At 51.2% G+C, this 27,702-nt stretch overlaps 1 protein-coding gene across 1 annotated transcript in view; it reads left to right on the forward strand.

The window, feature by feature from the left end:
* The first annotated feature begins 10,267 nt into the window (after window positions 1-10,267).
* The window catches only part of LOC133354093 (solute carrier family 12 member 2-like), a 125,725-nt gene continuing 108,290 nt past the window's right edge, over window positions 10,268-27,702 (forward strand). Inside the window, 2 exon segments of the mRNA XM_061570665.1 lie at window positions 10,268-10,419; window positions 20,731-21,356. Coding sequence (XP_061426649.1) covers window positions 20,778-21,356 — 579 coding nt within the window. The 5' untranslated portion in view covers window positions 10,268-10,419; window positions 20,731-20,777.

Genomic DNA, 27,702 nt, shown 5'->3' on the forward strand with positions numbered 1-27,702 from the left:
CCAACCCCTTCTTAACCACTTTACACCATTGGAACCTCCTTTGCCAGTAGCAAAATATCATAATTGGGTTTTTTTTGTGCGCCTTTTTGCGTCATCTGGTCCAACACCATGTGAGACGAGGCTCTAAGAAAAGCTGTCTCGGGTGTGGACCAATCAATTTAAAGGACATTGCATATCATTATCAGAGTTGTGCTTTTTGTTTGCATTCCGACAGCAGGTATTGTGGTCAATGCAAACATGACTCCTTGTAAAAAAAGGTGTCGGTTTTGTTGCCAGATTAAAGGGTAAAAAAACAATTATCACTCCCTGCCTGTTCTGTCACGATAACTACACCACTTTTAATAACCCACTCTTTCAACCACTATCTTACGTGCAATTGTATAATTGTTGTAAAGCGCCTTGAAACAAGATGCTATATAAATCGATACAGTATATATCAGATAAGATAACAGTAACTCATGAAACTTGGGTGTATTTATGAAAATGATATAAAATGCATTTTCCTATAATAACTTTCAATAGGTATTTTGATACGTTTACAGTATGTGGCAATGTTGCTGTGTTTTCCAGGTGAGTCGAATCATTTTTAAGCAAGGCTGCTAAGAACAATTTTTGCTTTAATAACCCACAGGTTTTTATTTTTGTCTGGGTAATTATTTCTTGGGGTGGGGGGGGGTTCTGCTTGACTTGATGGTCGCGTGAGGACAGCCGCTGTCAGAGCACAGCCGACTGACACTTTCTCAGCTGGTCGCCCTTTCATGTGTGGGGGGGGGGGGGGGGGGAATATTTCTCACCGAGAGCCGAAAGCAACGTCCATCAATCTCGGTCACATGCCACTGCGAGAAGCCCTCGCGGGGAGTGACAAGTGATTAGAAACTTGGCAGGTGGAAATATGTGGCCCCCTTTTTAGTGCGGTTATGATGCGTGCGGTGACGGGATACATATCGTTTGTGAGCCATTTAGAAGTGGAAGGTCCACGGGGTCACGGGCCGTGTGAGATGGAAGTTGTGGGTCGTGTACGTGACCCAAGGGGCCAGAATGATCGCACACCCTTTGAATCGCCACGCCGAATGTATGTTGCAAGTGTAGTTACTTACCGGTATCACCAGATGGCGCCGAAACTCAAGGCACTGAAACCGACTGAAAATGTCATCCAAACATTTTTCAAGTCCAAATCGCCTTGACCCGTGGTCACGTCCAATGTGCTTGTGAACACGCCTCTTTGAATGGAATCGGGTGACTTGTTGAATCTTATCCACGTGTAATCTGATTACGCCTTGGCAAGCCTCTTCCCGTCAATGTGAGATTTCACTTGGAAAGAAGCACGCACGTAAACCATGGACAACCAACTTGGAATCTCGTGCCCCACGCAAGGGTGGCACAGTCGGGTGTTTGACAATCGGGTTTAATTGTCTTTATATTAAACCCGATCATCTGAGATTGGGAGAAATCCGGGTTAATTGGTTCTAATTGCAGAACCGCACTTCGCCAACTTCTCAACGATGGGTTTCATCCATTCCAAGCTTAGGAACTCACTGGCGCCCACGATTGTGGAGGAGAAGCTCGTGTTCATCACGACCAACCTGCCCGCCGCATTCTACGACTACCCCGTGCCCGACGCCCCCCCCCCCCGAGTACGATAGCAGCACCGACGAGGAAGCAGCCTAAGCCTATCAGAGTTTCGTATTCATTAAACCAGGTTTTAATTCCCCGAAATTGGGTTTAATTGTATTAAAGAAAAAAAAACCCGATGCCTGCCGCTGGAAAAATCGGGTTTTTCCACCCATGGCCCCATGTCACTGCATCGAATCGCACATCTGACGGTTAATTAAATGCTAATTTATGTAATTCTCACGTCTGTTCCTTTATACTGTAGCAATAACAGGATAGAATGCGATCAAAACGTGACGCATAGTACAAGCGAGACGGTAAAGACAATATAATATCTATAAATCATGACCCTAAATCGCGACAATTTATCGCATTGCCGGGATGATTAATTGTTTATGTCACCGAACTCGGGCTGTGAATTTCGGTTCCATGTCAAATGTCCCAACTGTAACGCTGTGGAGCTCCACCTGCATCGGCCTAACAAGCCGAGCCATACATCATCGCATTACGTGGGTTTTCACTGTCATTTTAAAACATTAGTTGGTATTTTCCTCCAGATGTTATCCCGGTTTGTGCTATTCATTGCTCCTCCTGTCACGAGAAGGCGGAACGCGTTCGGAACTCTTTAGAGAGCAGTGAAATCCCCCCCCTCCCCCCTGTTAGAAAACAGCCCACGGAAGTGGATACTCACAACTACTTTTGAGGGACGTCCACACAGCGGAGTCCAGCACTTCACGGCCACTGCTCTAACGCTGAGAGTGAATGTTCGTCACATCACAGCGACAAAGACATTTTTATTATTAAAGATTCTCAGAGCTGTGAATTGGTCAAAATAAATTCATAAAACTAAATGTATCGTGATGCGTGGTGTTTCGTGTAAGTCACTGGATGTGATCATTGAACGTTATCGAGTCGAAGTAGTTGCAGTCGACTGAGTTACTACCGTTAACTCGGTAACTACAAATAGCCTAAACCCGAACCACCGAACCAGCCACTAGTACTCGTCCTAACCCTAACCACATAACCAAGCAGTCACTAGTACTATAGTCATACACCCAACACTAACCAACTCGCGAACCGACCACTAGTACAAGCCTTAAACACATTCCTGCGGAGGGAGCTGGTAGGAACGTTGGGTTGCTCGGTCAATGGCCAGGGTCAACGGCGGCGTGGTGTATTCCGCAAACATGGCCAACTGTGAGGGCGGCCACAAGCCGGCGTGAGTAGGTTAAACGTTGAGTTTTATAAGGGCACCACGGGGTGACCAGCCCCTCCCCACCCAGCCCCACCCCTCCCCCCCCACCCAGCCCCACCCTCCCCACCCAGCCCCTCCCCACCCAGCCCCACCCCTCCCACCCCCACCCAGCCCCACCCCTCCCATTTTTTGGTGCACGACGGACGGACGGACGCAATAATCCTCTATGGGCTGGTGGAACCAGGTGGTTCCTACCAGTACCTGAACACTAGCCATGTAGCCAACCAACCACGTGTACACTCACCAACCAGCCACTATTATTGACCTTAACCATAATATTAAACAACGAGTCAACCAACCACTGGTATTAGCCCTAAACCTGACACTCACAAGTGCTACTATTGACATTAACCCTAACTAGTCAACCAACCAGTAGTATTAGCCCAACGCTCAACACTAACCAACTAGCCGATCAGCCACTCATACGAACTAAACCCTATCGCTAGGCACTCGTGACTTGAATCCCTTCCACTGACTCGACCCATCCCAGGCGGTGTTCTCCCGCGAGCAGTTGGCGGATCACCGCCCGACCCGGGCTGCACCGTCACGTGACTGGGCACAACGCAGAGGAAGCACGTGCCCCCCATTCCTGGCAAACTGACCTCCCCCCCGCCTGCCCCCCACCAACAGTGACAAAGGGTCCGACGGTTCAGGAGATCACAACAAAGAAGACAAAAAACACACACAAGTCTCGTTGACTTGCAAGAAGCATCGCTTCTACGGCAGCCGCTTTTCCAGAAGTTGGTAGAGTTTAAAAGTTGAGTCGTTAAAAAATGTGGTTTTAAAGTCCATTACATTGAAGAGTTTGAAGGTCAAGTAGTTTTTTTTTTAAGTTGACAGGTCGATTGGGTGTAACGGTAGAGGAGTCGTTTAAAACGCTGGATTTGCTTAAAAGCTTGAAGTAGGACCGTAAAAAAAAAGTTCGATAAAAGTTGAGAAGTTGAAAAAATAAAATGGAAATTCGTGTTCAAGCTGCGATAAAAAAAAAATCACCCAACCTACATCATTTCCATAAGTTGCGTTTAGTCGCGAAATCATAACAAAACTCTACCAATCTTCTCGAAGCAATACTTCATGGAAGCCACAGACCTGTTGTTTCCGAAACTAATGAGTTCGAATAAGTCGCGGCAACACAAAATGTCGACAAGACAACCTTAATTGTCAACAGAAGTTGCCTCGATAACGAAGCTCACAAGTCGCGTGGAACAGCCAGCCCCCCCGAGAGCGAGCTGTGGGGGGGGGGGGGGGCTGTTGACGCAACCATTTCATATTGCTGGGTGGTTAAAATGTGATAATAGGTTTTCCCCTTTTTTCTGCCAACAAAACAGGTGTTAATCTGTTAAAGCAACGAAACTGAAACCTTTTACAAGGAATCTTGTCTGCGGTAACCACAATACTTGTGGTCAGATTACAAACAAAAAACATACTCTGATAATATATGCATTGTCTTTGAAACTGATTAGTCCACACCAGAGACAGATTTCTTTCGAGCCTCTGGTCTAACACCGTTTGAGACTAGGCTCGAAAGAAGGCTGTTTCTGGTGTGGATCAATCAGTTTCAAAGGCAATGCATCTATTATCAGGGTATGTTTTTATTACACGATTTTATTTAACTCTGTTGTTGTCGTATCCTCAAATCTTGTAACTCCATTTTAACCCACTTCCCAATGTGGTATCGACTGAAAACTTGGTATACTTATGTCATACTGATGACAATACTATATTCTGTCATAGAAAAGAAAAAAATGTAAACGATATTTTTACACGCTTTCTATTAACTCACTCTGTTGTTGTCGTATCCTCAAATATTGTAACTCAATTTTAACCCACTTCCCAATGTGGTATCGACTGCAAACTTGGTATACTTATGTCATACTGATGACAATACTGTATTCTAAAAAAAAAAAAATAAACAAAGAATATTTGTAAACATTATTTTTTATATATTATGTTTCGGCTTGGGTCTAATTGTCCACGCTCAACTAACGTTGGCTGTAAATCACCACGGCCCCCTACGTTATGGCAAGCCTCGGGGCCCCTTCATGGAGTCGTGGAGTTCTGCCATTATTCGTACGGTACATTTCATTAAAGCGTGTTTAAAAAAAACATTTTTAAATATTACTTATTTGTTTGCATTCTGACCACATGTATTGTGGTTAATGCAGACATGATTCCTTGTAAAAGATTTCAGTTTGGTGTTTTAACATCTTAACACCTATATTTTGGGTTATTTCGGTAAAGTCACGTAGAAGGGAAATAATAAAATAATACAAATATAAAACAACAAAAATGATTGTATTATTTTATTATTTCCCTTCTACGTGACTTCACCGAAAGAACCAAGAATATGAATCCCTGCAGTCACGAAAGCTTTAAATCGAAATCTTAACACCTTTTTTGTTACCATAAAAAAGGGGAAAACCTCATATTTTGGTAATGGCAAACGAGGTCCCATGATGGTTAAAAGGTGGAGCCGCGCTGGGAGATTGAGCAGGCGACTTCTGGATTGCATTACATCACAGCAACAGCATCCAGTTCTATAGGAACGGAGATTTCGCCGGGTCTTTCCGCGAATGCGACCCGGAAACTAGTTGGGCACCCTGCACACCACATCCAGTATACACCTCCTCGCTGCAGTTGTCGCGTCCTAGAACTCCCGGTCTACCAGCGACCCGAAACAACAACAAATGTCAGTGACAAATGAATCCCTCTGGGTGAATAGCACCTCGCCAAGGGCACTCCACTAACACGACTGTTGGCACTGGTGGGTGAAGGTAACCCCCCTCCCTCCCCACGCCGTGCGGGTCGTGCGGGTTGTGTGACGAGACTGGCCTCAACGTGCACATGGCCTGGCACAAGCGCCGTGGTGACGTCACCGCCACTTAGTGGCGAATGGGGGCTGTTTGTGACGAAACTCCAGCCGCGCTGACCAGTGATGGGGGGGGGGGGCATTGTGAGTACACCGGTTCTAACGAATATCAAGTCTCCACTGATTGTAGCCGTGCGCCGGGAATCCAACTCGGGGCTGTTACATTTGTAACAGCCCTTTTCGCAATCCACTGCTGGATGATGATAATGATGTTGTTGTTGAAGGCCCTCTCCAAGCCGTCGGTCATGTCTCACGCCTCTGCGACGTTAACCATCCACCCAGAGTAGCTTGCACGCGAGTTCAATTGATGGCTCCATCTCCCCCTTCCTCTGTGGACTTTCTGTCCCATTCCTTGGCCGCCACTCCGTCACTATCTCTCGACCATCGGTCGTGACGGGTCATGCCCAAGCCCCACTGACTTCTATTCCCAGTTTGAGCGATGCCATTAAGGTGCGCAATCTAATAACCCACGTGGTTCCTCGTCTCTCTGTCCCTCGATCTCATTCCAAGCTTGCGCATCTACAACGCTACTTCTTGATGCACTTTGTGAGTGCGCCGGCAGACCCGAACGATAGCGCGCGACATTTCACGAGTTTGCTACATACAGTTCTTACGCAGGATGCAGAATGTTAATTATCACTTAGGATCAAAATGAGTGCAACTTGTTCACGTTAATGCGATAATTGGCCTCGAGCACCGACTCCCACGACCGACGTGAGTGGACAATTTGTATTGGACAGCTGTTAATTGATACCTTAATTGGTTATTGGACAAATGGATTTCCCTTAATGTACGATTAAACAATGTGTATATGTTGAACTTGGGTTGCTGGTTCGCATGCCCCGTGAGAGATGAAAACGGCTTGGAGAAGCCTTGATCCAACAGAAGCTAGATTAATGGCTGGCAATGAGATGTGTTTAATTGTTCAATGTAGTTATCGTCGTCGGCATCAGTCATGCTCATTCCACTGCTGGATGAAAGAAGGCATCTCTGCGCCGTCACCATCTCTCAGGACCCTGGGATTATAATTATAATAAGTATATTTATATAGGGCCGTTCATCGATGAACTGTACAAAACACAGCAACAGCATCAACATAACTGGTAAAAAAAAAACTCGGCATAATAATTAAGAAATGCTAAAATCCATTTACTTAATTAACATTGATGTAAGAATCCTGTTTAGTACGAGCGCACGGTACTGCGATTTAATCGCTCCATCTCCTCGATGGACGGAGGCTCCTGCTGCTGCTGTTGGCGGTAGCCAAGAGCGCCCGTTTGTCCCGCGAAATCAAAAAATTTCCAGGTGTCCCTTGAGAAATAATGGAACGAAAGCCTCGGTTGCATAAACCGAGGTCGTTGAAGACATCGGAGGGCATCGCGCAAAGGTGAAATAAAGGTCACGTATGTAATGCATTGGCCCGGGACATTTTTTTAATACTTTACTGCCTTACAAACCGACTGCAACGGCACGAAATAATATTCTCCGAGTAGACTTTACAGAGGGCCCTCTCTCTACCTGGCAAATTTAATCCCGAAAATGTTAAACACGCGACGTATGCTTTTATCAGGTTTAAAAATAAAACGTTGCCCGCTTCGCCAGGTTATCGTGATTTTATTTAAATTGGCACGGGGCCTTGTTTGTTGGATCGCAGATGGCTTCATAGCGGCGGATTTGTGAGTGGCAACTACTTGTTGATTGTGTAATTGTGGCGTGTGCGTCTTTGTGTGCGCGCGTGTGTGTACCTTTATTGTGTGTACCTGCGTATCACGTGTTCGTGTGCTGCTCATGGAAAATGTTGACCTTGCAGGCGAAAGTTGGGTGACATTCACCTCTGCGGGGTCGCGTGTTGTTATCCCTTTGTGACCGCTCTCACGCTGCAATTCGTAACCTTATACAGACGACCTTTTTGCCAATCCATTGATGAAGGTCAATATGATGTCTATGTAAGTTACGTAGATTCTCTACCCCACGTGAACCTTCTTGAGACCACCTGCACGCGTTCTCTAACCCATTGACAATCGAATATTGATTCCAATTTATGATATAATTGGAAAACATTTGCCAAACTCCACGATTGGATGAAGGTCGCCAGCAAAGCAGACAACTGTTCGGCCGAACTTCACGCTGCTGGCTCGGTGCGGGTTGTTTAGGGGGTGAGTTCGGGGTGGGGTTCAGATATGACTCGCCACTGATGTTAGCCGTGACCGGGCCCACAATGCAGCGCGCAAAACAACTTCACGGCAATTCGTCCCTGCAACTCGTCCCATCGTCAACCAACCCTGCAACTCGTCCCATAGTCACCCAGCCCTGCAACTCGTCCCATAGTCACCCAGCCCTGCAACTCGTCCCATCGTCCACCAACCAGCCCGGCAACTTTCCCTCTGCCCGCGCACGTTGTGGTTGAGGGGAGTCGTTCGTCGTAAACGTGGTCCAATGGTTACAACGTCCCATGTTTATTGGGCTCATCCAGCAGTGGGTTGACCACTGTTGGCTGTGAAAGATAAAGATCCCCCGTATAGCCCTAACAGAGTGTTGGGGCAAGTGCTCTTTGTGAGCACCTATGCAGGCCGGCACGGGACACGAGAGAAGGTGGGTGGCCAGCACCACGTCCGGCCGCCTTTGTCTCTCTATTGGCGATGTTTACACACCGCGCCAGGCACTCATTGAGGCCGAGTCGACCTAGGGGAGGCCCAGGAACAGGTTCAGATAATCGTCACCGGTATTGACCGTGAATCGAACTCGGGCCGCCCGGGTCCGTAGCGCAGCGCGCTAACCCGCTGCAACGACCGCTCACGCACGTGTACACACGCACGTATACACACGCACACGCGCGTGCACACACACACACGTGTACACACACGCACGTGTACACACACGCACACGCGCGTGCGTGTGTGCGCACGCGCGCGCGTGTGTGCGCACGCGCGCGCGTGTGTGCGCACGCGCGCGCGTGTGTGCGCACACGCGCGCGTGTGTGTGTACACGTGTGTGTGTGTACACGCGCACGTGTGTGTGTGTACACGTGTGTGTGTGTACACGTGTGTGTGTGTACACGCGCACGTGTGTGTGTGTACACGTGTGTGTGTGTACACGTGTGTGTGCCAACGTAGACCCCGGGCCACGCGCGAGTTTCCAGTTCGCCCGTTGGAGACGAATTCACCACCGAGGGTCGCAGCCCCCACAGCGCCACGCGCCGCCTGGATCGTGAATAATAACCACGACGACCACGACAACGACGCCGCTGCCGCTGCTGCTGCTTCTGCTGTTGCTTCTGCTGTTGCCGCTGCTGCTGCCGCCGCTGTTGCCGCCGCTGTTTAACGCCACGGGCGCCGTGAAGGCGGCGATGGTGACGGCTCGGACGAGCGCTTAGCATCTGCTCGGGTCTGACGCGGAGAAGGAAGCAGCAGGAGGAGGAGGTTGGTGCCGCTGCTGCTGCTGAGTGGAGGCCGTCGCCCGTGACTCGGGGTGGGGGGGTGATGGGTGTGGGGGGTGAGGGGGTGTGGGGGGTGGTGTGGGGGGGTGAGGGGGTGGTGAGGGGGGTGGGGGTGATGGGTGTGGGGGGTGTGGGGGGTGTGGGGGGGTGTGGGGGGTGTGGGGGGGTGTGGGGTGATGGGTGTGGGGGGTGTGGGGGGGTGTGAGGGGGGTGAGGGGGTGGTGAGGGGGGTGGGGGTGATGGGTGTGGGGGGTGAGGGGGTGAGGGGGTGAGGGGGTGTGGTGGGGTGATGGGTGGGGGGGGTGAGGGGATGGGGGGGGTGAGGGGGTGGGGGGGGTGATGGGTGGGGGGGGTGAGGGGGTGGGGGGGGTGAGGGGGTGGGGGGGTGATGGGTGGGGGGGGGTGAGGGGGTGGGGGGGTGAGGGGGTGGGGGGTGAGGGGGTGGGGTGATGGGTGTGGGGGGTGAGGGGGTGGGGGGGGTGATGGGTGGGGGGGGTGATGGGTGTGGGGGGTGAGGGGGTGGGGGGGGTGATGGGTGGGGGGGGTGATGGGTGGGGGGGGGGGTGGGGGGGGTGATGGGTGGGGGGGTGATGGGTGGGGGGGGGTGAGGGGGTGGGGGGGTGATGGGTGGTGGGGTGATGGGTGGGGGGGGTGAGGGGATGGGGGGGTGAGGGGGTGGGGGGGGTGAGGGGGTGGGGGGGTGGGGGTGAGGGGGTGGGGTGATGGGTGTGGGGGGGGGTGATGGGTGGGGGGTGATGGGTGTGGGGGGGTGAGGGGGTGGGGTGATGGGTGTGGGGGGTGAGGGGATGGGGTGTGGGGGGGGGTGATGGGTGGGGGGGACAGATGCCCCCCCCCGGGTTGGGCTCCTGGTCGCCGCCCACAGCGAGTCGAGAGCCTCTCGCGTCACGCGCAGGAGCCGCAATAAAGAGGGGGAGGCGGGCGGCTGCTGCGCCTCATTCGGGCTGCTGCTGCTGCCGTGGTAGCTGCAGGTGTAGCTGTAGCTGCTGTAGGTGTTGTATCTGCTGCAGCTGCTCACAGCTGGCGGGGTAAGCGGCCTGCGGCTGCAGAGAGAGAGAGAGACGTTTCTCATTCATCAGTGGGGTGTGGGTGGGTGGGTGGCGGTGGTGGGGGAGGTTGTGTGTGAAGGCGTCTATCATTAGTAGTATTGTTGTTGCTGTAATAAGAAGAAGACGGCGGGAAGAGGGTGAGAGGGAGAGGCCGTAGAGAGAGCAAAGCTGTGCGGACGAGGTGGGTGCCTGCAGACACACACACAGACACACACATCATACATACACATCATACATACATACAGACACATCATACATACAGACAGACATCATACAGACATACAGACATACAGACACATCATACAGACATACAGAGACATCATACAGACATACAGACACATCATACAGACATACAGACACATCATACAGACATACAGACACATCATACAGACATACAGAAAAATAATACAGACAGACACATACATACAGACACACGCATAATAGACAATACACACACACATCACACCGCAACACACACACATCATACAGACAGACACACATCACACCGCAACACACACACATACATACAGACACACACCGCAACACACACACGTAGAGAGACACGTGGACGCACACGTGAAACGCGTAGACCCGCGCGCACAAAGACAAAGATCCCCCGTGTAGCCTTCACAGACTGCTGGGGCAAGTGCTGTCAGCGAGCACCTATAGAGGCCGGCACTGTGGCACACGAGGGGGTGGGTGGCCAACACCACGCCCGGCCGCCTTTGTCTCCCCAGTGGCGATGTTTACACACCGCACCGGGTACTCATTTGAGGCTGAGTCGACCTAGGGGAGGCCCGGGACCGGTTCAGATAATCGTCACTGGCGGTGTTGGCCGTGAGCGGGAATCAACCCCGGATCGCCGGGTTCGTAGCGCAGCGTAGCGCTAACCGCTGCACCACCGCTCCCCACTAAACTTACATAGACGCACAGTCACACACTTACATAGACACACACACAGTCACAGACTTGCATAGACACACACACAGTCATATACTTACATAGACACACACACATTTATAGACTTACATAGACACACACACAGTCACAGACTTGCATAGACACACACACAGTCATATACTTACATAGACACACACACATTTATAGACTTACATAGACACACACAGTCACAGACTTACACACACAGTCATAGACTTACATAGACACACAGGCACAGACTTACACACACATTTATAGACTTACATAGACACACACAGTTATAGACTTACATAGACACACACACAGTCACAGACTTACATAGACACACACACAGTCACACACTTACACGGTCACAGACTTACATAGACACACACACAGTCATAGACTTACATAGACACACACAGTCACAGACTTACATAGACACACACACAGTCACAGACTTACATAGACACACACACAGTCACACACTTACACAGTCACAGACTTACATAGACACACACACAGTCATAGACTTACATAGACACACACACAGTCACAGACTTACATAGACACACACACAGTCACAGACTTACATAGACACACACACAGTCACAGACTTACATAGACACACACACAGTCATAGACTTACATAGACACACACACAGTCACACACTTACACACACAGTTATAGACTTACATAGACACACACACAGTCACAGACTTACATAGACACACACACAGTCACACACTTACACACACCGTTATAGACACACATTTATAGACTTACATAAGCAGTCGTATACAGTACGTGCATAGTAATCGACTTGCACCACGCACACACAGACTTGTGTACTGTATACAGCATGCTGCTGTACTGTACTGCTATGGTCCTCGCGTTAGCCAAACCGTACTGACCAGAGTGGTGAAGTATGGTCATAAACCACAGACTTGGAGGGGGGGGGGGGTGGAGGCCCTCATCCAGCAGTGGGTTGACAAAAAGGCCGTACAATGTACGTTAGACGCGCATACATACAGACACACACACGTACATACAGACACACACACGTACATACAGACACACACGTACATACATACACACACGTACATACAGACACACACACACATACAGACACACACACACATACAGACACACACGCATACATACAGATACAGACACACACGCATACATACAGACACATACACACGCATACATACAGACACACACGCACATACACACACACACGCACACACGTACATACATACAGACACACACACGTACATACAGACACACACGTACATACACACACACACGTACATACAGACACGTACACACGCATACATACAGACACACACGCATACATACACACACGTACATACAGACACGTACACACGCATACATACACACACGTACATACAGACACACACACGTACATACAGACACACACGTACATACAGACACACACGTACATACAGACACACACGCATACATAGACACATACACACGTACATTCAGACACACACACACGTACATACAGACACACACACGTACATACAGACACATGCACACGTACATACAGACACACACACGTACATACAGACACACACACGTACATACAGACACACACACGTACATACAGACACATGCACACGTACATACAGACACATACACACGTACATACAGACACACACGTACATACAGACACACACACGTACATACAACAACAACAACAACCGCCATTCGCCACTAAGTGGCGGTGACGTCACCACGATGCTTGTGCCAGGCCAAGTGCACCTTGAGGCCACGTGAAGTGTCGAAAGCCCGCTGGCAGGAGGTCACGGGGCAGACCCAGGTGCCACTGGTCGACTGACCGAGATGACCGAGATGACTGGCTGATGCACCACCTGTGCCCCCTACTGTGCCAACTTGCTGTGCTTTAGCCACCCGGCGCTCCGCTCGTTGTTGTGAGCGTCGCTCCTCCGCCCTCCGTTGTTGTTGGAGGGCGACTGCCTCCAACTGCCCAGTAGCGTCCTTCACGAGCCTCCTCCACTGAGGCCGATCTTGACACCGCTGGTACCAGTCATCGGCAAGTCCACTCAGCTCCACGTCCTCCTGTACCACATCACTCCATCTCTTCTCCAGCCCGTGCCGCGCCCGTCTAGCCCCCTCGATCCGGCCGAACAAAAGCTGTTTAGGCATGCGGTGGCTGGGCATGCGGGCTACATGACCCAGCCAACGCAGCCTTGCCTGCCGGAGGAGCTCACTGATGGGACTTTGCCCAGATCTTTCAAGGATTTGTGAGCTCCTCACACAATCCAGCCTGGTTAAACCCAGGATGGATCGTAGGCAGGCCAGCCTAAATGTTTCCAACCGGCGAAGATGCTCCACCAGGGGGGTCCACGTCTCGCAAGCGTAGAGAAGGGAGGGAATGACCGTGGCCGAGAAGACCTGAAGCTTCGTGCGGAGCGACAGACCAGGTAGCTTCCACACAGCGTTACGCAACCGATGAAAAGATATTGCCGCTCGACTGATTCGGAGTGAGACCTCTGCTGATAGACTGGAGCCGGTCATAAGCACACTGCCCAGGTATGGGAAACTCTCCACTCTCTCCACAACTGCCCCATCACCAATTGGGAGTTGTGGGGGTGGAGTGTCCGATGGTACAAAATACCCAGGCAGGTGCTTGGTTTTGGTGGGGCTGATGGTAAGGCCCCACCTCTTAGTGGCACGCTCCAGTCTCAGCAGCAGCGCCTCCAACTCCTCTTCTGAATGAGCAGCTATTACCAAATCATCGGCATACATAACGTGGTTGACCAATAGGGAGCCATCCCTTGATCGCACCCGGGCGTCGATCAGCCTCCCATTATATCTGTACCAAACGGAAATTCCCCCGGTACAGCTATTGAAGGCTTCACGAACTACGCGGTCAAAATAGATGTTAAATAATGTGGGAGCCAGAGGACATCCCTGTCGCACCCCAAGGTGTACAGGGAAAGGCTCCGACTCCCGGCCACGTAGTTTTACCCGGGCCCGCTCACCATCATGAAGGTCCTTAATGATCGTGAGCAGAGGGTCAGGGACTCCGAAAGCACGAAGAACAACCCAGAGTCCAGTCCTACTGATGGTATCATAGGCCTTGACCAGGTCAATAAAGCAGAGATGTAGGTCTTTTTGGAATTCCCTACACCTCTGCTGTAGCAGACGGACAGAAAATATGGCATCTGTGCAGGACCGCCCTTTCCTGAAACCGCATTGGGGCTCCGCAAGCCCCTCCTCAGCGTGCCTAGCAAGGCGATGTTGAATAATCCTTGCCAGGACCTTACCCGGCACACTGAGGAGTGAGATGCCCCTGTAGTTGTTACAGTCTGTGCGGTCCCCCTTCTTAAAGAGGGGGACCACCAGGGCATCCTTCCAGTCCTGCGGAACCCGTCCAGTGGTCCAGACTGTTGTTATGATGTCATATAGGGCAGTCTGTGCACAAACGCCACCCTCCCTCAGCATTTCGCTTGGGAGATCATCTCTGCCCGGTGCCTTCCCTGGTCTCAGACTCCGGATCGCCCTCAGTACTTCCTCAACAGCTGGAACCTCAGCCAGCCACTCACAGGGGGTGACCTCTTCCAATATTTGAGGCACCGCAGCCTCAGCAGGGTTATCCCCACTTTGTGCCATGATGTTTTCCTGGCTGACACATGCACACGTACATACAGACACACACGCACATACAGACACACACACGTACAGACACACACGCACATACAGACACACACGCACATACAGACACACACACGTACATACACACACACGTACATACACACACGCACATACAGACACACACGCATACATACAGACACACACACGTACATACAGACACACACACGTACATACAGACACACGCATACATACAGACACGCACACACACGTACATACAGACATGTACACACGTACATACAGACACACACACAGTGCTAGACTACCGTGTAACATGCACTTTAGTCAATCCACTGCTGGATGAGGGCCTCCCCGTGCCACGACTGTCTTGGGGGGGGGGTACATCTGTGACCATACTTCACCACTCTGGTCAGTGCGGGCCGGCGGGGGGGGTACAATAGTGGGGGTTGCTGCTGCTGTACCCCACCCCCACCCGTACAATGCAAAGACAAGACAAAGATCCCCCGGGTAGCCTTTAAAAGACTGCTGGGGCAAGTGCCACACTGCCGGCCTCCTCAGACTCCGCAGTGCCGATGTTTGTGCACAACGCACGAGGTACGTATCATTAAAGGCTGAGTCGACCTAGGGGGGGAACTCAGATCTGCATCGCCGATGTTGGCTGTGCGCAGGATTCAAACTCTGGTTCGCCGGGTTTCAAATCGCCGGGTTCGTCGGTGTGTAAACACACACACACGTGTGTGTAGTAGGTAGGTGTGTGAACACACGTGTGTGTGTGTAGTAGTAGATCAGGTGTGTAAACACAGTGTGTGTAGTAGGTAGGTGTGTGAACACACGTGTGCACGTGTGTGTGAACACACGTGTGTGTGGGTGTTGAGTAGATAGGTGTGTGAACACACGTGTGTGTGTAGTAGGTACAGTATGTGCTTGTACACACACGTGTGTGTAGTAGGTAGATGTGTGAACACACGTGTGTGTGTGTAGTAGTAGATCAGGTGTGTAAACACAGTGTGTGTAGTAGGTAGGTGTGTGTGAACACACGTGTGTGTGGGTGTTGAGTAGGTAGGTGTGTGAACACGCGTGTGTGTGTGTAGTAGGTACAGTATGTGCTTGTACACACACGTGTGTGTAGTAGGTAGATGTGTGAACACACGTGTGTGTGTAGTAGGTACAGTATGTGCTTGTACACTCACGTGGGTGTAGTAGGTAGGTGTGTGAACACACGTGTGTGTAGTAGTAGGTACAGTATGTGCTTGTACACACACGTGTGTGTAGTAGGTAGGTGTGTGAACACACGTGTGCACGTGTGTGTAAACACACGTGTGTGTATTGAGTAGGTAGGTGTGTGAACACACGTGCGTGTGTGTGTGTGTAGTAGGTACAGTATGTGCTTGTACACACACGTGTGTGTAGTAGGTAGGTGTGTGAACACACGTTTGTTTAGTAGGTATGTGTGTGAACACACGTGTGTGTGTGTAGTAGGTACAGTATGTGCTTGTACACACACGTGTGTGTTGAGTAGGTAGGTGTGTGAACACACACGTGTGTGTAGTAGGTACAGTATGTGCTTGTACACACACGTGTGTGTGTAGTAAGTAGGTGCGTGTACTCACGTGTGTGTGTGTAGTAGGTAGGTGTGTGTAGTAGGTAGGTGTGTGTAGTATGTAGGTGTATGTGTGTGTAGTATGTAGGTGTATGTGTGTGTAGTAGGTAGGTGTGCGTGTACACACGCGTGTGTGTGTGTAGTAGGAGGTAGGTTTGCGTGTACACACACACGTGTGTGTGTGTGTAGTAGGAGGTAGGTGTGTATGTGTAGTAGGAGGTAGGTGTGTATGTGTAGTAGGAGGTAGGTGTGTGTGTGTAGTAGGAGGTAGGGGTGTGTGTGTAGTAGGAGGTAGGTGTGCGTGTACACACACGTGTGTGTGTGTGTGTGTAGTAGGTGTGTGTGTGTAGTAGGAGGTAGGTGTGTGTGTGTAGTAGGAGGTAGGTGTGTGTGTGTAGTAGGAGGTAGGTGTGTGTGTGTAGTAGGAGGTAGGTGTGTGTGTGTGTGTAGTAGGAGGTAGGTGTGTGTGTGTGTGTAGTAGGAGGTAGGTGTGTGTGTGTAGTAGGAGGTAGGTGTGTGTGTGTAGTAGGAGGTAGGTGTGTGTGTGTAGTAGGAGGTAGGTGTGTGTACACGACGTTGGCAAACAGCTACAGACATACACTCGAGACCACGTGTAGAGAGAGAGTACAGCTCTGGGCTGTACTCCCTTTCTCCCTGTACAAGGCGAATGATTTGGTGATGCTGCTGCTTCTGCGTTGGTAGCGGTACACAAGCACAGACAACAACAATAAAAACCACCACCACTCAACACTTTGGCCTTGAAAGAAATAAAAAAATATCGGCGACGCATGATATGAAGGGGCATTGCCCGAAACGTCTCTGATTAATTATATAGTTACTGTGTATAGATATGTTATTTCAAGGCCCACAATTTTTTGTGGAATTCTTGTTTTGTTTGTTTGTTATTCATGCAAAAAGACCGGTAGATGCATAAACAGAGCTCTGGAAACTAACCAGGAATTGGGCTTGGATAGCGCTTAGCGCTTAAGTGAGTGACTGCCAGACTTCAGTCGTCATATGGCTTGCGGGGCTAAGTGGTTGTCAGAACAGCTACAATCGTTGTTGCGTTGTTGTACTTCTATGCCCCCTGTCAGCTCCCCATCCACACCAATGCGTGTTGACCAGCGTGGTGAAGTATGGTCAATTGAATTACCCTTCTCCCCAAAGTTGATTATTGAAAAAAATAATTGTATTTTATTTTTTATTGTATTTTATAAAAAATGAAATAAATTTCATAATTTTTTTTTTATATAAATAAAATACATATTTTTTTTATACCTTCGTGACTTTACCGAAAGAACCAAAGAGTATGCATCCCTGCACTCACGAAAACTTCAAATTTACGTGGGTTTGTAACTGAATTCCATGGCTTCATTTCCCACTCGATATTTCCTCTGCCACAGGGCTGGCTCGGAGTCGTGATCGTTAGCTGAAGGCACCCATCACTCAATGCATGACTGTCAACACGAATGCTGTGTTGCACCCTATACTACTTTACTCCTGAAATCGTGTCAACAGCTTTACGCAAATTTTTCGATTTAAAACTTTCGTGACTGCAGGTATTCATCTTCTTGGTTCTTACATGCTAATGTATGACTTTAACATCCTGCTAATTATCTCACATTAACACAGCTTATTCAATGCTAAAGTCTTCTGTTGATATGTAAACTCCTTTGTTAAGGCGCTCTCCTCCACCCACCCAGCTTAAAATACGCTGCCACGCTTAGCGGTGTTCATTGGAGCGCTGTCTTTCAGACAGCTCTGTCTTCACCTGAGGACGGCTGCTTGTGTTGTGGCCGAAACGTCGTGAGAATTTTATTATATTTTATTTTCATTATTGTATTATTTCCCTTCTACACGACTTTACCGAAAGAACCAAGAAAAAGCTTTCCGCAAATGAATGTTCAAAACATGGCGAGGTGAATTGCGAGGCGGTGTTCGAACATAAATCACAGCCATTCCGCACTGTTCCTGATCGAAGTTGAGCCAACTGCAAATCTCTCCATCTACAGCGGCTCAAGCCCCTCGTAAATCACGTGAAATCTGTGTGGCCACCCCCACTCTGAATCACCCTGCCCCCACCCCCTGTGAACGCAGACGCTTGCTCCTCCGTGCAGGTCACGTCTGCTAGCTCCTTCGTTATCTCCCCTTCTCTTCCCTTCCTTCTCTGCCTCCCTCTCTTGTTTACGATCAGAGGAAACAAGAGGATGCCCGGTGTAGTCGGAACTTTGCTTCGTTCATCATTTCGTTGTTTCAATGCTTTGCTTTGTCCCCCCCCCCCCCCCCCTTTTTTAAATGAAAGATTTCACAAAAGATGTCACGCTCTGCTCTCCTCCTTCTTACCCCTTCCCTCTCTCTCTACCCCCTCTCTCTACCCCTCTCTTTACCCCCCCCCCCTCTCTCTACCCCCTCTCTCTACCCCTCTCTTTACCCCCCCCCCCTCTCTACCCCCCTCTCTCTACCCCCCCTCTCTCTACCCCCTCTCTCCCTACTCCATGTCTATGTTCCCCCTGTTCATCGCTCTCTCTTTTTTTTACGATCAGAGGAAACAAGAAGATGATCGGTGTAGTCGGAACTTTGCTGCGTTCATCATTACGTTTTTTTTCCAATGCTTTGCTTTATGAGCCTCCCTCTCATCCCCAGGCCATTCCTGCTTGACACTTCTTCCTTCCTCCTTCCTTCTTCCTGCTGTTCAACTTGAGCCGTAGGCTCCACTTTGTTCTTCTTTGGGGACTTCCGTCCTGGCATCCCTTCTTCTTCCCAACTCATCTGCCCTTAAATGGCAATGGACTCTACCACTCGCCCTTTCCCATGGTGTGTCATGGATCAACAACGTTTTATAGAGCCTCTATACACGAGATGCACACGCCACTCGGACAAGCACCAGTCGAGACGGCTGCACGCACGGATCGAGAGTCACATAAACACAAACGTTTGTGGTGTTTTTGTCCCATGGTTTTGGGTTGGATACAGCTCACATCGACATTTTATGAATTTAGCCACAATTCATCCATTCAAAGACCACACGAAATACACTTATTTTCAGGTAGTACATGAATAGCTCAATGAATTTGACAGCAGAGAGTGTCAAGTGCAGTTCAGACGATGAGCTTTTGTCATCATTGTGTTGTCTATGTTGTACATAACGCATCGTTTTTAATAATTGTATTTGCTCTGCCATCACTTCTTCCTCATGAGTAACGCTAATTATCTCAAGTTACCACTTTGTTCCGATTTTTCGAGCTGTTCCGCATGTGATGTGACATTTCAATTAACAAATAATGATGGCAATAATGACGATCATACAGACATGGACACTCGCAGAGTGATACGCAGATACAGGAGAACTCCTCTTAGCGACGGTGATATGGGGACGACCAATATCACGGATCCTATTATCTGTGGGATTTATTGGCATTTTATTTCCTCCCTTAATCCGCCAGGTAATTTTTTTGCGACTAACCCCACGGATAACGGGATGAATTTTCCACGTGGAGACTTTTGTCCGTGAATTTTTATTGCAGATAATAAGATGCCGTTTTCGCAAAGACTTTTGGCAAAAGCCGTGGATAATCACAGATTATAGGAAGGGAGAGGGCCATGGGGTAATAGGAGTTTTTGGGTACCCTGCAGTTTCCTGGGATAATAGGAGATGCCTATAATGGTGTGGCAGATAAAAGGAGTTCTCGTGTACAGACGCAGGACGTGTTGAGAGAGATGCACACGGCTGAAAGGTGATCTGGACGTGCGCCCTCGACACGGCGGGGCGTGTGCGACTTGTCTGCACGCTTCGAAGCACAGGTCCAAGACTGCCACGGATGTTTACGTTTATTTGTTAAACGAATGACGCAGTTTAGCGAGTGGCCCGGCTATTTTACACAGGAGGTGCGTGAGCACAGCAGCAGCAGCAACAAAAGCAAAAGGCAAAAACATCCTTAAGGAATGTTGCCCAACGAACAAACAAGATATTAGCGGCCGGAAACGAAACGGACAAATCGAATGGTGCAAATGTGAGGTGTGCGAGAGGTGCCGGAAAAGGTTGGGTATAAGTGCGAGTAAGCTCCATGTTTTAGTCTAACAGTGAAAAACACATGCAAGTCGAAAAAGGCAGTGCAAAGATGTCAGAGCCAGATCCATGATAGCAAAAAAAGTTAGGTGCATGTGCAAGTAAGCTGTGTGTTTTGACGTGAGGCCATGTTTGACGCCTTTACCTCTCCTTTGGTGAAGTTGATCTCTCGCTGTTTTTATGCCGCTGTAAACCCTTGCTGTCTTCCCCCCCCCCCTCCTGCTCTCACCGTTCTCTGCAGCTCGCACCGCGTAGAAGCTTCACAGAGGAACGGGAGAAGCGGGTAGAATGGAGCCTCCCTCGGGTGAAATGTCAAGCCTGCAGCTGGCAGCCAGCAGTGGCCTGGGTGGCAGCCGCTTCCAAGTGAACGTGGTGGAGGAGGAGGCGGCCGCCGCCGCTGCCGCAGCCGCGGCCGCCGCCGCAGCGGCCGCGGACGGCGGGGGGCAGCCGGAGCGGGGATCGCAGGAGCCGCCGGGCACCCAGGAGGAAGCGCAGGAGGGAGCTCGCGAGGACGGGCCGGAGGAGCGAGGGGAGCAGCAGCAGAAGAAGCAGCCGCCGCACGGCAACCTGAGCGACCCGAGCCACAAGGAGGAGGGCGGCAAGGCCGGGCGCTTCCGCGTGAACTTCGTCAACAGCCGCTCGCGCAGCAACAGCAGCAGCAGCGGCGGCGGCGGCGGGGCCGGCGGGGAGACGTCGCGCAGCGAGGGCAGCTACCACGCGTACGACACGCACACCAACACCTATTACCTGCGCACGTTCGGCCACAACACCATCGACGCCGTGCCGCACATCGACTTCTACCGCAACGCCGGCTCGCACCTGGGCGACAAGCTGGTGCGGCCCACGCTCGCCGAGCTGCACGACGAGGTGAGGGGCGGTCGCGACGATGGGGGCGCCTGGCGCGTGCCACTTGAACTGGGGTACGGGGACCCGGAGCCGCTGGTGGCAGGGGCGACACAAGGCGACCGCGCGGGTTTCCACCTCTTCTGGGTATCCCAGGACCTGTCATTCTTTTTTGAGATACCAGGCTCTCTGGGTGGGAGCTGGGTGGCATCTGGCTTGCACGTGAGTATTTTGAGGGGTCCACCTCGGTCGTGTCTGGTGGGGGGGGGGGGGTATCTTGGTTGTGTCCGGAGGGGGTTTCCCGTGGGTAGTTCTGGCACTATTGGCAACCGGTTGGTACTGACGGCTGCTTAGGCGCTCCTCGTGTGGACTCTGGTGGTGGTGTTGGGATGCATGCCAATAATGGGAAGTTATAATTCCAACGTGGTAATGTTTGAGAGGGTGTTTTTTGTGCTTATTTGCGTAACCGAGTTCGCGTTTTACGACCGTCATGGAATTATTTCACCTTTTAACAAGACCACGCATTCTTCAAGCTCTTCATGCGGTGGATGTTCCCGTGGGCGTAAGAGTCTTGAGATGCCACTGAATTCCTGGGGCAATATCTCGCACGCGTGTGCCCAGAACGCGCGATTAAACGTGCGGCTTGCCCAGAACGCCTCCGGCGAACCGTGACGTTCCTTCCAGAGTCGCCGCCGGGCATGGGATGTTTGTGGGTTTTGTTGCGTTGGTGCAACTCGCGTGATACGACCGTGATTGATCCATTTCGTTCGGAACATTCCGCCGTCAGGCCGCGCGAATATCAACAACGAATTATCCAAACAGTGTCGCGGTGCAGTGCCGAGCCATAGCGTTTGGGGGGGGGGGGGGGCTGGAGGGGACTGAGCACTCTTTGACTGAAAATTCCGTCGCCCCGCCCCTCCCCTCCGCTTCTAAATACTTATCGTCGAGTCAAAGAATACTCGTTCCCACAGACTGACATGCTACCGAATCGTTTTTTTTTAATTGGCAAGCTTCATGTGGTGATTATGATGATACACAAACTGTCTGTAGTCGTTAGGGTGGGCGCCTGGATAAATTGCGCAAATGAGTCCATTTCGGCGATGGGTTTGGCCTTAACGCCCGCCACGTGTGTGCGAGTGACAGCGTTACAGGTGTTTTGTGTAGAGCACAGAGAGCGCCAGGTAATGCATTTCTAATAATAATCATACCTCTGTTTATCCAGGAAAGTCCAGATTACCCTTGGGGAAAGATCCACGTGCACATGAGAACATAAGACTCGTAGGTCCACACAGATGGGTTTGCAAAACCCACTTTGCTGTACTGCCTGGCCCCACCTCGCATTCCAGCGGACCTGGAGAGTTCTGTAAATCTGCACGACCCACCAAACTCCCGCTTGCCTCCGCACTCGGCCCGTGTGCGGGCAAGTCCACGCCGGTGGCACGGGGGAACCAGGCCGTGATTTGTGCGCGGTGCACTGCGGGTGCACGCCAGGGGCCTCTTCCCAATCCACAGTGGAGTCCGGGCAGGGTACGGCTCTGACACGGACTAATGACCAATCTTCCGTGATGTCGCGGTTGAACTGTGGAGTCCCCGAGCAATTTGTTCTTCCGTGCGAATTAGGAGAATAATCGATTGAAATGTCCGGAGAAATCCGTCCCCTGTGCTGTAACCGCGTCGGGGGGGGGGGGGGGCTGTCGTGAGCCGATTGCGATGCCCAAGGGATTTCTCACTCGCCGGTTATTTTTCCGGGTCACTAAATTCTGGGAGGTGGCACGTGACTAGCAGCCACAGCAATAACGTTGGGGGTATACTGGATGTGGTGTGCCGGATGGGGAGATGATTTTCTGGGTTGTCAACCCGGGCACACCTGGCTGAAATAGGAGTCCCTGGCAAGAGCTCTTCAAACACATGAGTATTTACGTTTTATCCTCGAAGCACAAATTGCCAATAAACTCGCACTGCACTCTCCTACCTCTCCCCTCCCACACGCTCCCCTACCTCTCATGTCTCCTTGCTCCATTCTATGCATTCTCCTACCTCGCCCACTCTTAGCTCGCATGCTGGGGGTTTTACTGGTAGGAACCTCCTGGTTACACCAGCCCACAGGGGATTATTGTGTCCGCCCGTCGTGCAGGGAGGGGCTGGGTGGGGAGGGATGGGCTGGGTGGGGAGGGGCTGGGTGGGGCTGGGTGGGGAGGGTGGGTGGGGAGGGTGGGGAGGGTGGGGCTGGGTGGGGAGGGTGGGGCTGGGTGGGGAGGGTCGGCTGGTTGGGGAGGGTGGGGCTGGGTGGGGCTGGGTGGGGAGGGTGGGGCTGGGTGGGGAGGGTGGGGCTGGGTGGGGAGGGTGGGGCTGGGTGGGGGGGGGGGGGCTGGGTGGGGAGGGTGGGGCAGGGTGGGGAGGGTGGGGCTGGGTGGGGAGGGTGGGGCTGGGTGGGGAGTGGCTGGTCACCCATGGTGCCCTTATAAAACTCAATGTTTAACCTACTCACGCCGGCTTGTGCCCACCCACAGTCAGCCATATTTGCGGAATACACCACGTCGCCGTTGACCCTGGCCATTGACCGAGTAACCCAACGTTCCTACCAGCTCCCTCCGCAGGAATGTGTACCTGTCCCACGCGATGTCCTGGTGGAGCCACCAATGCAAGATCAATGTGATTGGCCGGTGATGCGCCCTGTGTCAGCATTGCAACCACTCCTAAAAGTGCTGTAAAACATTAATTAAAAGCTATAAAAGTTATCATTAGCCCGCTTTTGTATTGACTAATCTAAATAGGTGTGCAACGGGCCGTATAACACAGGGATGGTGTTTCGTGAAGACAAACTAACGGTGACATTGGCAACAGGTGGCACGGGATTGCAGGTTGGGAAACGCTCCTGCTGCTGCTGCTCTGAGGATGTGGCCTTGTGCAACCTAAGAAGCCAAGTATCATCTCTTGATGACGAATATTATTTGGTGCGCTGCTGCTGCTGTGTTGGCAGTGGTGCACAAGCACAGTTAACAAAATCATACTCGCTACATTGGTGAATAACAACCACTGCGCGTTGTGGCCTTCGCGTGAAAAAATGTATAATGGGTGACGACGTTGCAGGGCTTTGGGTTTTTTGTCTCCACGTACCACAAGCACCGTTTACAACACTGGCTTTGTTGAACAAAAATTTAATGACCCAGTTTTTTTTTTTTAATCGGCATGCGAATCGTTGTCTTCGATATTGAAGGCTCCCCACGTAGGGGTGCCATCAGTCTTGAGTGTGAACCTGGTACAGTCTGCGAATTGGCATCTGTGTTCGGGTGGCAGGAATTTATTTGTATCCTAGACCTGGTTACCGGCATCGTGCTGAGCGTGATTGCAGTTTAGTGTGCAAAGGTTTGTGTAGCCCTCGGCTGGCTGCGTTTTGTTCTCGAGAACGAAAAGATGAAGACCCCCATAGCTGCATCGCTGCCCTGTGGAGAAGCATCTCCATTGAGCCAACCGCCAACGGGGAGGCTGCCAATTTTTTTCTCCCGTTGCACTTGGACGATCGCTAAACGTGTAAAGTGGCCGTGGTGGGCCCAGAGTCCCTGCCGAGATTTAGGTTTTTAAATCAGAGCAGCCAACGGTGTGATTCGATTAATTATTCTCAAGCTTAGCGAGCTGATGGTTTCTGACAGCTTGCAAATGGCCGCATGAAAAACTAATTAACAGAGTGAAACTTGTCTAAGTTCCATCGCCCAATGAAAAAATAATTTGGTTTGACCGTCACGTGACATTCACGTAGCAGAGTGTGTGGGGAAATTGTGCCCTCTCTTGTGTGGAGGATAGAAGGCAACTTGAAGCTGTTTGTAGGAGAGCGGCTGTGATGTTTGCTACCTCGCCTGGTATACAGGAGGTCTTGAGTTCAATCCCGACCCTGACGCCTGCTGTATATTTGGAGCTTGCATGTTCTCCCTGTGGTGGAGTAATCATTTTTTTTCTCTCCACATTTCGAAACATGTGTTTTAGAGTGTTTGGCTGCTATACATTTCCACGTGATAATAAGCCACTTCGTTGAGCCATTATTTGTGGCCAGGTCGCTTCTGAAAAAATAACTATATAGCTCAGTGGGGCTTTACCTGGTAAAACACAATCTATTTTAGTTTTAATTAATTAATTTGTTGTTGTAATTTGTTTGCCCTTGCTATACTTTACACTTGAATCGTTTTCGTTGTTTTATTTTTAGTTTTGGTAACTTTATGACCCGCCCCTACTGGGCATCTGTGATAAAGAGCTTAATAGCTCATCAGATTCCTCCAGGATGAATACTGATTCTGATTCCCGAACCACGGTCCGCTGCTGCTGTGCGAGATCTCTCAATGGATTCCTCCTTCGTCTTGTGACGCAGGGCATAACTTCGCGCGACCGCAATAACATTAGGAACAAAAAGACCGCAGATATTTACTCTGCGCTATTGTTCATTCTCAAGTGTTGGGAGGTGTTCTGGGGTGATGCAGTGCATCTTAATTTGTGGAATGCATCGGACGGGTGAGTGACAGTTTAATTAAGTTATTTTCTTTTTATCGTGCCACGGCTTACCTGTTTCATAATGAAAATAGTCAAAATAGCTGTGGCCCTTTTTATCAAGCCTCTGCTGCGCGAAGACCTCCCAACACACGCATGTTTTTTTAATGGTGGTAGTTTGACTATACTTCACCATGCGGGGGCACTGCAAACGTTGGCGAAGGGGGCTGGGACGGGGCTGCAGGACCCGGTTCGGATTATAATCACTTGTCACCGATGTTCGCTGAACTCGGGTCGCCGGGTAGTAGCACCGTGTGCGAAACTGCAGGCGCCGCCACTCCGTAATGGCGTGCTGGAAATATTATATAGCGTGTTTTTTTTACAATGAGTCGCTGGTTGTTTTGCAGATGTAACGCTCCTGCCATAGGCACGTGTAATGTCCACTGCTAATGATTATGGGCCCCGTCTTGTGCTCATTTGCGCAGGGAGAGACCCCTTTGTGTTGCCACCCAGTGGGTGCTGGGAGCGTGAGCCCCTTGGCCAACTCGCGCTGCCCAGCGTGGTGAAGTATGGACACACAACCCCCGTGACCAACACGGCTGGTGGAAGTGCTCGTCCAGCGGTAGATCAACAGAGGCCTTGGAGGCGTTGCACACGCCGATCCTCGGTCTCTAAGAAACACCAACCGTGCCGCGCGAGGTGACCAACGCCATGCGGGATTTATTTCTTGACTCGTGCTCCCGATGCTTCATTTGGGGGTTCTTGTGACCGCTGCAGCCATTCGAGGCCGCTACATTCACCGGGCTTTGGAACGGATTCGAAAGAATCGATTGTCGGAATCGAATTGTGTGACCTTGAATTGTGGCCATTGATCGAGTCACGTGTGGGGGCCAGGGGGGGGGAGTTGGTGGGGTAAGAGAATAGTGGCACCGCTAACTGTTGAGGTCTCCGTCTGTTTAACAAGAGACCCCCTCCTCCCTCCTTGTTCTCAATGGACCCTTATCTAGGGTTTAATAATAAGGCTTATCTGTCCATTCATTCAGTCGGTGCCGCGTGTCGTCAACCTGAGTGCTTTTGCACAGCCCTTGGATGTACAGTGCCCGCTAGGCATGAAACAATGCGTCAATTCACCGGCTCTAAATCCCATTCTTAGGGGCTTGCGGATATGCCTGTTGGGGGATCGGTGGTTGACTTGAGCGATCGCGTTCCCGAACGCTGACGGCGAGGTGATGCGCTGACGGTCGCGTCTATCGGGCCAACGGAGTGGACTCGAAGCTGCGCGAAGAAAGCGGAACAATATGGGAGGCAAGACGATCGAGATGGCAAGAAACGAGATGACCGAAGTGATCCTTGGGGGCCCCCAGAGGCAGGACATCACGTGGAATTCTCCCAGTAAAGGTCCAACGTCGGCCCAGCGTCTGGCAACGTCGGCCCAACGTTGCACGCTTACTGAGCCACTGTGTGTGGGTGGTCTACTCGCGGTCGTGCCGTGGAGCTCTCCGGCGTGTCTTTTGGGGTTGTGCCAACGTCTCGCTCCGCGTGCTCGCGGCTCGCTCGGGAACCTCGATCTCGCAACAACTTCGGGGAAGTTAATCACCGGAGAGACGGCTCCGCACGTCGAGCGAAACGTCGGACGTCGTGCCGAAACAACGCGCCGCACAGCGGGCAGCTTGGACAGGGAATGAATGGGGCAGCCTCCCTTGGTTCAGAGACGCCGGCCTTGGCCGCCGTCTGGTTTTCATCCCACCCGGGGTTGTCGGGAATGCGAGCGAATCGTTGCACGCACGTAGCTTGTGCAATGCGGCGTCGCGTTGGCGTGCGAAGTGCGGTGCTGCTCCTGTGCGTCGTGGCCTTTCTCAGAACTCCGAGTCACGCGGGAGCGCGAGTGCGGCGA

Source organism: Lethenteron reissneri, chromosome 46 (assembly GCF_015708825.2).
Source record: "Lethenteron reissneri isolate LAM-NWPU_2019-01 chromosome 46, ASM1570882v1, whole genome shotgun sequence".
Taxonomy (NCBI): Eukaryota; Metazoa; Chordata; class Hyperoartia; order Petromyzontiformes; family Petromyzontidae; genus Lethenteron; species Lethenteron reissneri.